Source organism: Xenopus laevis, chromosome 3L (assembly GCF_017654675.1).
Source record: "Xenopus laevis strain J_2021 chromosome 3L, Xenopus_laevis_v10.1, whole genome shotgun sequence".
Taxonomy (NCBI): domain Eukaryota; kingdom Metazoa; phylum Chordata; class Amphibia; order Anura; family Pipidae; genus Xenopus; species Xenopus laevis.
In genome coordinates, this window is record NC_054375.1 from 92,310,782 (window position 1) to 92,323,456 (window position 12,675).

At 37.4% G+C, this 12,675-nt stretch overlaps 1 protein-coding gene across 9 annotated transcripts in view; it reads left to right on the forward strand.

Moving 5' to 3' along the window:
- Window positions 1-12,675, forward strand: part of LOC108711240 (collagen alpha-1(VII) chain) — a 181,287-nt gene that overhangs the window by 139,434 nt on the left and 29,178 nt on the right. For 8 of the 9 annotated variants that reach the window (XM_018252788.2, XM_018252787.2, XM_018252789.2 and 5 more), the window contains exons 86-88: window positions 2,089-2,160; window positions 2,864-2,899; window positions 11,106-11,186. In XM_018252788.2, coding sequence (XP_018108277.1) covers window positions 2,089-2,160; window positions 2,864-2,899; window positions 11,106-11,186 — 189 coding nt within the window. The remainder of the gene's footprint in view (window positions 1-2,088; window positions 2,161-2,863; window positions 2,900-11,105; window positions 11,187-12,675) is intronic. The other variant, XM_041586594.1, reaches the window with a different exon arrangement.

Consider the following 12,675-nt stretch of genomic DNA (forward strand, 5'->3'; position numbering starts at 1 on the left):
TTCCTAGGACCAAAATAGTCTTTATGCCCACCCAATGCAGTGAAATTTGTTGTTGGATCCAAAACATAAAGAATGGTACATTTCTTTAAATGAAACCAACATATGCCAAATGTACAAGTAATGCACACAGGGCAAAGATGGTTAAACATATCACATCAAACAAACTCTAATAATTTACAAGACAATGCGTGAAATACTTTGTGATTTTCAACTCATCATCAACTGAAGCATCCACATTATAAGATGAGCAAATGTTGACACATTATGGTTATTTGTGATTCATAAATTGATCTGCAGATTTTTCCTCTGAATAATTTGAAGTAAATGTTTCTCTATTAGTTGAATCAATTCCAGCTTCATACAGAATCTATTATTTTTTAAGGTTCTGGTGATATGACAAAAAGAGGACTGATTTGCCTAATTGTACCCTTCAGGTCCCCTAAAGCAATAAATAATGTGGTATTTTAATTGCCATTATCTTCTCATTTAGAAACATGTAGTCAGGATACCTTACCTGTCAGAAGTTCTGCATATGACACAATACAGTGGAACCTTAATTTTACATCCCCTGATTTTACTTTTTCCCTCATTTTACATTGTTGTATTGTGGTCCCACCTATATATTATGCATAATACATTTCCCTGATTTTACATTTCCCTGGATTTTACACATTTTTTTCTTGTCCCCTGAAAAACATAACATGGGGGTTCTACTGTATATAGAATTAGCTTATTTGATTGTTTAATGCTTGACTTGCCTTTAAGGGATTCTGTCATAGGAATAATGTTTTTTCTTACAAAATGCATAAGTTAATGGTGCTCCTCCAGGAATTTGACATGAGGCTAGACATGTTCTTAGTTTTCCAGGTGCCCTCAGGCCTGTGACTTGTCCTATGATAAATTTCAGTCACTCTTTACTGTTGCACTTAAAGCTGAAGTGATATCACTCCCCTCCCTTTCCCCGCTGAACAGCATTTCACCAGAAAAATGGGAAGGTAACCAGATAACAACTCCCTGACACCTGCATTGCTAAAATGCTCCCATCCCCAACTAGTGGTAGATATGAAAATAACACTCAATAATAAAACAATAGCTTATCTGAAAGCAGCTCCATTGTGAAGGGCTGGCTTTTTCTGAAAGCACAACATCAGGCACAGAGACCTGAGTTGGCTACATTGATTGGTTCAAAGTACAATTTTAAATGGTAGAATACATTATTTGCAATGTACACAGTGTGATTTAGTAATACAAACCTAAAAAGCCCCCCAAAATACAGAGTTTCAGATTATAACCTGTCATGCTTTCCTTGACTATCAACCAGCATATATTTCTTTACCTGTGATAACATATAAAGGGCTCTAGTAACTTATGAACATAACATGTTATTCTTACCACAATTTACAAATGCAATAACAACAAGTTATCACAGTGTAAATTAAATCCAATAATGAAAAAGCATACAACATACAAGGCTTATTTATAAGGTATATTCTAACTATTTTAACCTAATGTCTAGTTGTGTGTGCATTTAGTGTTATTTTTAGGTGGCTCTCCTTGGTTTCTTTTTCTGTTGTTACTCCAAATGAGAGCTTCCAGTTATATCCCTTTGCCCTCCTGTAACCAGGATGAAACACTGCCCAGTATTAGTCGCTGTAGACCATGAGATACTTTAAGTCCCATAGGCATCCATTGAATTTCCATTAGGTGCCACTGTATACTGCATCCCATGGGTCTTCCAGGTTTACTCAATCCATGTTAAACTAGTTTTCCTTGGAGATGGTCAGCACTCTTTACATGGTTTCATTTTGGGATGATGACTCTTCTTAGTTTGTTTTAGTAACACCAAACCTTTCTTTTATTTAGCATAGCCATTTTCCCAAAGGCTTTAACTCTCGCACAAGCAATTGTTTGTTTATTGTAACAGATAGAACCTGATCTTCCAAAGGCTTGCTTGGATACCTATTAGAGTCTATTTCACCAATATTATTTTATCATGAAGTCCATTATAACACAAACTATACCATAAAATCATGACAGAATCACTTTATGAATTGAAAATGTTTATTCAAAATGAAATGCTCTTTTCAGGGTGTGAAAGGAGAAGCTGGTGCAAAAGGGTCCATGGGACTATTTGGAGCTCGGGGGCCTGTAGGACAGAAGGTTAGTTAAAAATATCTCTTTTGCTGCTTCTTGATATAACTACATAGGGCCAAAAAGAATTATTTTCAAAAGGTAAGTATTTAATACAAAAAAACCTTTTGAAATATAATGCACCAAATCCACTATTTTGGATTCGGCCGAACCCCTGAATCCTTCACGAAAGATTCTGCCGAATACCGAATCGAAGCCTAATTGCATATGCAAATTAGAGATGGAAAGGGGAAAACATTTTTTACTTCCTTTTTTTGTGACAAAAATATGCAAATTCGGATTCACGATGTGCTGGGAAAAGAATATAAAGGGTGTATGAGAAGCAAAAGCTAATGTGATAATAGAGCGACCCCTCTACAAGACAGAGGTTACATAAAATGTTATGGAGCACTCTACAACTTATTAATTGATACATTAACTCACCTTATTATTTTGTATCAAAAAAGTTAAAATTTACATTTCACACAATAAAATGGAAAGACACATGAACCTGTGCCAAGCAAAGTGATAATTAGTAGATGAGATTATATTCTGCACAAATGTCATCCATTGTATACATTTATAAATAGTGTACAAGTCCATAAATATGTGTATGTAAAGAAGTGCCACCACCATGTATGCTAATAAACATCTTGTGAGCAATAATATGGCACGAGAGTCATTAAATAAGTCATGTTTCATTATAATCAGAGTGTATCTTTTTATTCTACAGGGTGAGCCAGGAGAGCATGGACTTCCAGGAAGAGCAGTAAGTCCATATCACTCTCAAAAGAGTACAAGTCATTTGAAATGCAATATAAAACTTTACACACACACAAGAATTTTAGAATGAAAAGCATGCAAAATATATAGTCTACCTCTATTCTGCACACTGCAAAACCCAGAGTGGTGTTACTAGGTGGACTAACTGAGAATAAGGACCCTCCTCATTTAATGGGATGTTTATCAAAGCAAAATTAAAGTTAATGCCCATAGCTGTTGGGATAATGATAGCAAAATAAATGTTAAGCAGCTGTCCAGTATACATTTTCAATTTTAACGTTTTTTTTTTTTTTTTAAATGTATTTGCCGGCACAAGTCACATGACTTGGGGCAGCTGGGAAATTGACAATATGTCTAGCCCCATGTCAGATTTCAAAATTGAATATAAAAAAATCTGTTTGCTCTTTTGAGAAATGGATTTCAGTGCAGAATTCTTCTGGAGCTGCACTATTAACTGATTCATTTTGAAAAATTTTTTTTTCCCATGACAGTATCCCTTTAAGTAAAGTATGCAGAACTTCAATGCAGTATCTCCCTGACTGCAATATTGAATTCATTAAATCTGCCATAAGTTCTGCATGATGTTGACATGGGTATTCTAATGCCTGCAGATACAATAACAGCATTCGCATGTAATTCAGTCATTTGTAACTTTTACACAGTTTTTGCACATCCTATTTAGTAGCATTGCACTGGTTTCTTCCTATACATCTCCACTGACATCTTAACTAGGGATGTAGCGAACTGTTCGCCGGCGAACTAGTTCGCGCGAACTTCGACTGTTCGCGTCCGCCGCAAGTTCGCGAACGTCGCGCGACGTTCGCCAATAGGCGTTCGCGTCAAAATCGGTCGCCCATTCGACCATTCGATCGCTAAAATCGAACGATTTTCGTTCGATTCGAACGAAAATCGTTCGATCGAACGATTAAAATCCTTCGATCGTTCGAATCGAACGATTTTCGGATGATCGAAGTTCGCGAACAGTTCGCGAACAGTTCGCAAATTTTGCCGGTGTTCGCGAACGGCGTTCGCGAACACATCGGCGGCGGTTCGCTACATCCCTAATCTTAACGATTTTGGTGTAAATAACTATGGCATTCTGTACATTCTTATAATTAATATACCCAGAACCATCACATTTGAATGTTAAGGTTAGTACCAATACCAGCTTTGCCATTTAAGTTTATATCATATGTTACTTTTTTTGTATAAAATGATATTCACAGTTAAATATATAACAATTTATAAATGAATATCTTACGAAGGCTGTTTACACCATTCATGCCCTAAGTGAGAATTCAGAATGATGACTACATTTTCATTAATCTAAAAACAAGAATGTAGAGATGAGCACAGTGAGATAATGATACAAATCATGCCCACTGTGTATTCTTACATTGTCATTGACTGCTTTTTCTGAACACTGATTCTGCCCGATTTTAGTACTGAATCTGTAATTGCCTTTCAGTATTGCTTTTAGCGGCTCTTATTGTCCTGCACTTTGTTACCTTAAATCTCTGCGGAGAGATTAGTGATCCATTAAATTACTATCATTGTTCTTAAAATGAGGCCTGAAACTTTTTACCAATACATGAGGAAGACAAGTGATCTTTTTTCACACCTGCTATTAGGGATGTCGCGGACTGTTCGCCGGCGAACTTGTTCGCGCGAACATCGACCGTTCGCGTCCGCCGAATGTTCGCGAACGTAACGCAACGTTCGGCAATTTGGGTTCGCCTTAGCTGGCGCTTTTTTTTGCCATTTCTCCCCCAGACCAGCAGATACATGGCAGCCAATCAGGAAGCTCTCCCTCCTGGACCACCCCCACACCCCCTGGACCACTCCCCTTCCATATATAAACTGAAGCCCTGCAGCGTTTTTTCATTCTGCCTGTGTGTGCTTGGAAGAGCTAGTGTAGGGAGAGAGCTGTTAGTGATTTGAGGGACAGTTGATAGTAACTTTGCTGGCTAGTAATCTACTTGATACTGCTCTGTATTGTAGGGACAGAACTCTGCAGGGATTTGAGGGACATTTTAGGTTAGGTAGCTTTGCTGGCTAGTAATCTACCTTCTACTGCAGTGCTCTGTATGTAGCTGCTGTGGGCTGGGCAGCTGTCTGTCCTGCTGCTGATCTCTCATCTGCATCTGTTCTTCAAACCACTGCCACCTAGCTGTATGAGCTTTTTCACATTCTGTCTAAATATCAATAATAATACCGTCTCCAGAAACACCACCTGAGTGACGTAGTGTGATTTCTGCCCTTTACAGCACAAAACGCAGCGCTGTGTCAACAATGGATTTTTTAGAAACATATTTGCCCTTGATCCCCCTCTGGCATGCCACTGTCCAGGTCGTTGCACCCTTTAAACAACTTTAAAATCATTTTTCTGGCCAGAAATGTCTTTTCTAGCTTTTAAAATTCGCCTTCCCATTGAAGTCTATGGGGTTCGCAACGTTCGCGAACCGTTCGCATTTTTGTCTGGACGTTCGCGAACATGTTCGCGAACATTTTTTCCGACGTTCGCTACATCCCTACCTGCTATAAATATCTTTAAACTGTGTCCAATTTTTAAATTTGAATAAGTGAGTTGATTAAAAAGTAGTAGTACTGACTGTGTATCATCTTCTGCACTTTATACTGTAGAACTTGTACTTTTATTGTTTCAGCCTCGTTTTAATATTACTGGGGATCTGCTCAAACTGGTATTGGTAGAGTAATAACCCTTGCCAAAATGAGGTAGATCTCTTGCCCAGAATATCTGCTTTCATAGCCTTTGGTTTTTTTTGCTGGTGGTATAAACAGTATATGCTTTTTCTGTTACAAGTTTGTATATCTCATGTTTTTTCTCAGTGTGCAAGATCTATTTACTTTTATAGGAGCTCTAACCTCAGCTGCCACAGTCCCTGGCTGAGAGAGAAAGTTAACCTTTTTTACTCCCTCTGCAGGCCATATAAAGCACATATTGTATTCATATACATACCCTACAACTATAAGGGGCTCACAAGATGTGCGTTGATTGTGTTTAACACACACATACTTTTTTATTTTTCACATTTTAATAATGTTGTCCTGTCCGTTAGCTTCAGCCCCAATCCAGTATAATTGAAACAGTTTTTTTCCCATGTGGCCATGCTTCAGGGTAAGTATATGCACCTCCAAACTTTCCACACCTACCTACCCATTATCCTCCAAATGTATAGGGGAGTGGGCTTTAACCCCACACACTGAATTTACATATATAAAAATAAATATCCAGGTATGGGACCTGGCATCCAGTACAAGGTACTATCTTATTATTGCTGTGAAAAAGGAAATAATGTTTAAAAATATGAATTATTTTATTAAAATTGAGTCTATGGTAATTTAGAGCTTTCTGGATAATGGGTTTTTCAGAAAACAGATCCCATACCTGCACACATTTCTACTAAGTTTGCCGCCTTTTGAAATCACATCCCACCATACCAATATCTGCCATTCCGTTTAATTCACAGGGATAAAGCTTCAAGAAAATTATATTTTGACAGGGTTTTCTTACAGTTATTATTAGACATATTTAGTCTGACATTAAGTGATGTGTGCAAACAGCCTTGGTTAACTACTTGTCTTTTTATTTTAGTTAGTCGCAAGACACACAAGTATGTCATCTAAGTGATCCACCTTACTGAGCTATTACCCTCTTTCTGTTCACTATGTCTCTGTAAACAATTGTATTTTTTTTTATTCTTTAAGTCATCAAGTTAAAATTGGAATGTTATGCAGCAGCAAAGTCAAATAACATTCAAAGATATTTCACACAAGGGAACATTTGTTTGTTGTCACTGCTGACCTTAAAGGATAACTTCAGCTTTATAGGTTTAGCATCATGTGTTTAATGTGATTAATTGTGATATTTGCCTTATGATATCATTTCATTTTTCTAAGCTTGCACTCAGTTGCTACAAGGTTATAGACCCTTAAAATATTACTTTTAAATTTCACCTTCTTGAATAGAAGTTGCTTGATTTTCTTTAATAACATTTTAGTTAGACCAGTACATTACCTTGAAAAACGTGGTATTAGTCTAGGTAATGTAGTGGTTTAACAAATAGTATTAGTCCTTCTTTTAGACAGTGGCATAACTATAGAGGGGGAGGGCCTGGGGAACATCCTCCTCCCCAGCCAACTCTCTTGTGGGCAGAGTTGGGGCATGGCAGGGGCAGAGTTTAGTGGGTGGGAGAATGGGGATAGGAGTGTGCCGGGCCCCTCTGAAGGTTTTTTTTGCAGGGGGGCTGGCGCCCTCTAGTTACACCACTGCTTTTATACAATAAGGCATTTACTTATGCCTTTAAAGTTGTGGCTCTGGAACAGCTGAAATAGCAAAACACACCAGTCCCTGAAGTTTCTTGTAGCAGAACTCTTTACTATCCCTATTTTTAATGCCCATAGAATGCATGAGAATCTGCCAAACTTCAAAATGCAAGGAAGATTGGGTGCATTCCCTTAGTCAATCTGTAGACTAGTTCATAAAAGTGCAGTCATATTTATTAAGCTGCTGCAAAAATAGTCATGTTTATGATGCCTCTAAACTTCCATGGGTGAATTTATCTGCGGCGAATTTCCGCGTTTCGCCGGCGGCGAATAAAGTCGTGAAATTGCCGCGGAAAATTTGTGAAACGCAAATTTGGACGACAGAGACAATTCTGATGCCCATTAAAGCGCCTAGAATTGTCGCCAGCATCGGAATTGTCGCTGACGCCAAAAATATTTTGCCGCAATTGAATTTTCATGGGCAAATTTTTGCGGCAATTTCGCAAATTTATTCGCCCCCCCGGCGAAACATGGAAATTCGCTGTGAATTTGCGTCTGGCGAATAAATTCGCCCATCACTATTTATAATTGAACAATGAGCTGCCAAGCATATGTTAATTGGTATGCTAATGACTATGTTGCTTTAGAACAGGTACCAAAAACGTAAGGGAGACAGATCATGATTTTTAAAAAGTGCAGAGTTTCAGAAAAAATTTACCTAGAATTGGAAGTTTTATTACTATAAACATATATTCATCCTTTTTGTTTAATCACATATGAGTTTAATTTAATTCAAAGCAAGTGTCTCTTACTAATCCTCTATAAAATCTTGAGCATCTCCCCAGAGTCATATTTAGTTAGTTTAGTTGCTTGAATTTCTCTTTGCACTTTCACCAAACTAAACATCTTACTGAAATTTTAAATAAAATTGTTTTATGCAATCTCTCAGAAATGCATTACAGTGAAAGTTACTTTGAATTGAAATACAATTGCAGAGGTTGTACAATCAAGTATTAAGGATGCAATTGTAATGTGTATAATATTTTAATTTCATTGGTAAACAAACTTATTACACAAGCAGTGGAAAACAACATAAACACTTCTTGAGGTTCATTTGCATGGAAAAAGTGGCAAAGAGATAATTAAGAATAGGGTAATTTGTGACAAATGATTTTGACCTCTAAACTCCAGACTTTCCTGACGTAAGAGGAAAAATAAAATATAGTTTGTGCATTGAATACAAATATGTCCAGACACAATTGTAATGAAACAACTGTTGTCAGTGAAAGGGAAGAATTTGTTACTGAAATTATTTTCTGCAATTTATTTTTAGAAATAGTAAAATAGATCCAGTAAGGGGTTGTTCACCTTCTTAATACTTTTTTCAGTTCAGTTATTTTCAGATTGTTCCCCAGAAATAAAGACTTTTTCAATTACTTTCCATTATTTATTTTTTACTGTTTTTCCAAAATCTAAGTTTAAAGTTGAATGTCCCTGTCTCTGGTGTTTGAGTCTGGCAGCTCAGTAATTCAGGTGCAGATTTTAAACTTACAATTTTTCAACATTTACTTGATACATTTCTCAGCAGCATCTCTGGAGTATTGGCAACTTTTGTATCAATTCCAACCAAGGGATTCTGCTCAGCAGGGACAAAGATATGAAATGTTACAAATAAATGTATCAATTTAGAACAGTTTACAGGGTCGGTGACCCCCCCTCACAGACCTGCTTTAGAAAGTGAAAAATGACACTTTACACGTCAATATTAGAAAGAGTGAACCATAGAAAATAGAAAGTAATTGGAAAAAGTATTTATTTCTGGTGATCTATCTGAAAACAACTAGTTGTTTGAAAGTGAACAACCCCTTTAATAAGGAATTCTTATTTATTTAGAGCAATTAAGTTTGGTTGCTATTGGTTACTGCATTTCTGTGTACTCTGTTTGTACAAATTAGAGAAGTGCTCAAATCACTGACTATATATAGGGGAAATGTAATGTATATGCAACAGCATCTATCAGCAATATGCTACACACCAACACCCCTCTGAGTTCTCCAGCTGTGTGACCTGCAGTTCATAGAGATCTCTGAAAATCTATAGATAAAAAAGAAGTGCAAGAGGATTCTCCTTACAGTACAGGAATCTACAATACATTCACAGCTTTAGTGGCATTTGCATCTTCTTCTAGCTGTACAGTTGCAAAGACACAGACCATGTAATAGTGGTAAATATAATTTGCAGTATGTACAATTTTAACCAATGTTAATTGCTTTAGAGCATCAAACATAAATATAAATGCAGCCTTGAGCTGATCTTGTTTTACATCAGTGCAACAAATTATAATATAGAGGGCATATTTGCTAACAAATTTCTATTTTTTTCACTAATCTACTTTTTTTTGTGCATTTTTAATTTTCTCTAATAAGATTTAATTTTCTCCAAATACAAAACTTCACAGTGTAAAATCTGTTGCAGTCCTATACAAGTCAATGGAAGCTGTGCTTGTCCTATTGTCCATCAATTCAGACTTTTACATTCAGATTTTTCTTTTTTTACACTAGTAATTGCCTAAAAAACTTGAATAATTAGAGGTTTGCAAGATTTTACGATTTTTATTCACTTTTTCATTTTGTTCGTGCCCTTATATGTGGATATTTTAATTAATTACATGGCATACATGGTTTTAGAGAAAATGTGTTTATTTGTTGTTTCAAAAACCACAGAAACAACTTAAATAAGAATGTGTATAAATGGGCCTTCCCGAGTTAGAAATTCTTATGTGCTGTAGAGCCTGAAACATGTAACTTGTTTTCAGGGTCGGACTGGGCCGGCTGGAAACCGGGAAAAAACCCGGTGGGCCCCGGCTCTCTTGGGCCCAGTCGGCCCAGTACGGGTCCTAGATTGGCCCCAAACAAAAAAAAAAAACTTTGTGCAGTATGCTCGCCGTTAGCAGATGCGCATGGTGGGCCTGATGTTTGCTCATGCACGCTGTTGGCTGGTCTTTCGTGCATGTGCGTCTGTCATGCGCACGGTACTTGTTTTAAGTACTGGCCCACCAAGATTTCCAACTGGAGAAGCTTTTGCGCGTGTTGAGCTGGATTATAAGGGCACAGACACACGCTCAGATTCAGGGAGATTAGTCACCCAGCGACAATTCTCCTCTTCTTTGGGGTGACTAATCTCCCCGAACTGCCTCCCCGCTGGATAGAATGTTAATCGCTGGCAGTGTGGCACTTGGTGTGCTTTGTTTTCCGAATATGCCCAAAGTTGCCTCATGAGGAAACTTCGGGCGACTTTGGAAAATTAAGCGCTCCGAGTGCCATCCAGCTGGTGATTTAGATTCTAGCTGGCAGGAGGCAGATTGGGAGATAAATTGGCCCGAAGAAGAGCTGATTTATCGCTGGGAAACAAAATCTCCCTGAATCTGAGCCTGTGTCTCTGCCCTAAAGCTTACAATATGCGCAAGAAAGTGTTATATTGCATTGTCCTCTGTTAATCAAAACAACCTATCATGCTATGAATTAAAGTACATTCCTTCAGCATACAGTATTACATAGTAACATAGTAGATGAGTGCTAGTGGGGAAAAAACCCATCTGAAGCGTCTCCAATATTTATGTTGCCATTTAGTTTTGCATTAATTAATTTTATTATTTAAGTTATTCATATTATTGATACACTCTTAATAAATCACCAAAATAAAATACTTGTTCTATCTTGATATACTGTGTATGCACATCCTAAGAATGTAAGTACTTTAGAAGACATTGAGAGGACATCTGGGTCAGAATGATATGTTAAAATGTGTGTGCAAGTCCTCCTTAGATGTGTTGACAGGTAATGGGTATTTCCAACCAAAATGACTGTATTAGAAGTATAAAATATGTTTATTTTTTTACTTGTCAGGGAACAGCAGGACTTGATGGAAAAAATGGATTCAAAGGAACAAAAGGTGACCGGGGGCTACAAGGACAAAGAGGAAACCCGGTAGGAAATGCTCTCATTGTATTGGTCCTTAGGGGCCCCTAATGTGTTTGTAATTGTGCAGCATTATAGTGACGACTAAAACATATTGTTTATGAACATTTGCAGGTTATTCTATCATTGATCTCTAAATCATATATATATATATATATATATATATATATATATATATATATATATATATATATATATATATATATATATATATATATATATAAATATTGTTAGAAAATGTTTAGAAAAATAAAATTACCTGCAGTGAAATAAAGTGTGGGGGGATTAATAATATCATCAATAACCCGTTAACATATAAATATGCTAGGTAAGGGGTTCTTTATCGTTGTTAACTTTATTCTGTAGATGTCACGGTCAGCACCCTAAATCCAGAACAAATGCTAAGCACCTTATTCTCGGCTCTTGCTTCTGCCTTTAACAGCGGCTATTCACCTCGGGAGGAGCCCTTGGCTAATCGGATGCCGCCAGGTCTTATTAAGTGAGGTGCCAAGCTAAGGGTTCTGGACGAGCAAAGGGGCACGACGGTAAAGCAAAATCTTTTGGGCAGAAGGTCACAGACAAGGCGTAGACAGAAAGCGTAGTCAAATCAGGCCAGGTCGGGGCATGCAGAGTGCAAGCAGAGTCAGACAGGCAGGGGTCAAACCAAGAGATCAATCAGAAGGGATAGAAATATAGAAGAGTCGGTAACCAGGCAGGGTCAGGATTTCAGAAGTCAGGATTGTCAGTAGCAGGCAGGGGTCACAACAGGTAATCAGATCACAGAAAACAGAATCTTTAACAGCATAGAGGCACCAGGAACTCACTAGGAAGAAACCTATAATGGGCAACTGAAAAATACAAAAAGCCCCTTTAAATACGTTTAAATTACGCGCCATTGAATGCGCCTATAACATTGGAAGAGGCGCCCCACGCACGCCCTAAGTAACCGGTGCACAGGAGCATCAAGGACAGCGTGGCAGCGTCCCCGCCGATGGCACGGTGGGCGTCCCCGCTGAACTGCTAGACCACCAGGGTGAGTAGTTGTTACAGTAGAGTAGCTTTAATGTAACTGTATTTGTTATTGTAACAACCCCTGTTTGTTCTGTTATGTATTGTTCTGATGCACAGTGCTGCATACATAAGTTGTATTATATAAATAAAAATATACATACATATATTAGAAAAGAATAATGTTTTTCTCAAAGAAATGAGGAATGTTATTGAATAGAAAGGTTTTTGGCGTTTAAGCACTTTGGCTAAGAAATGTTGTTTAGGAATTAGTAAGCAGATGCATAATTTTGTAAATGAAGATCAATGGTTATTTAAAAAGTCGAAACTGAGAGTTTACAAATAAATCAGGCTTGAGATTTTAGCGAAAATGAAATAGTTTGCCACTGAATTTGTTTTTGACCGATAGAGCAAACTTATTCTCTCAGATATCTAACTGTGTCTTACTTGTCACTTCAGTTAAAAGGATCTTTATCACACCTTTTTCTGT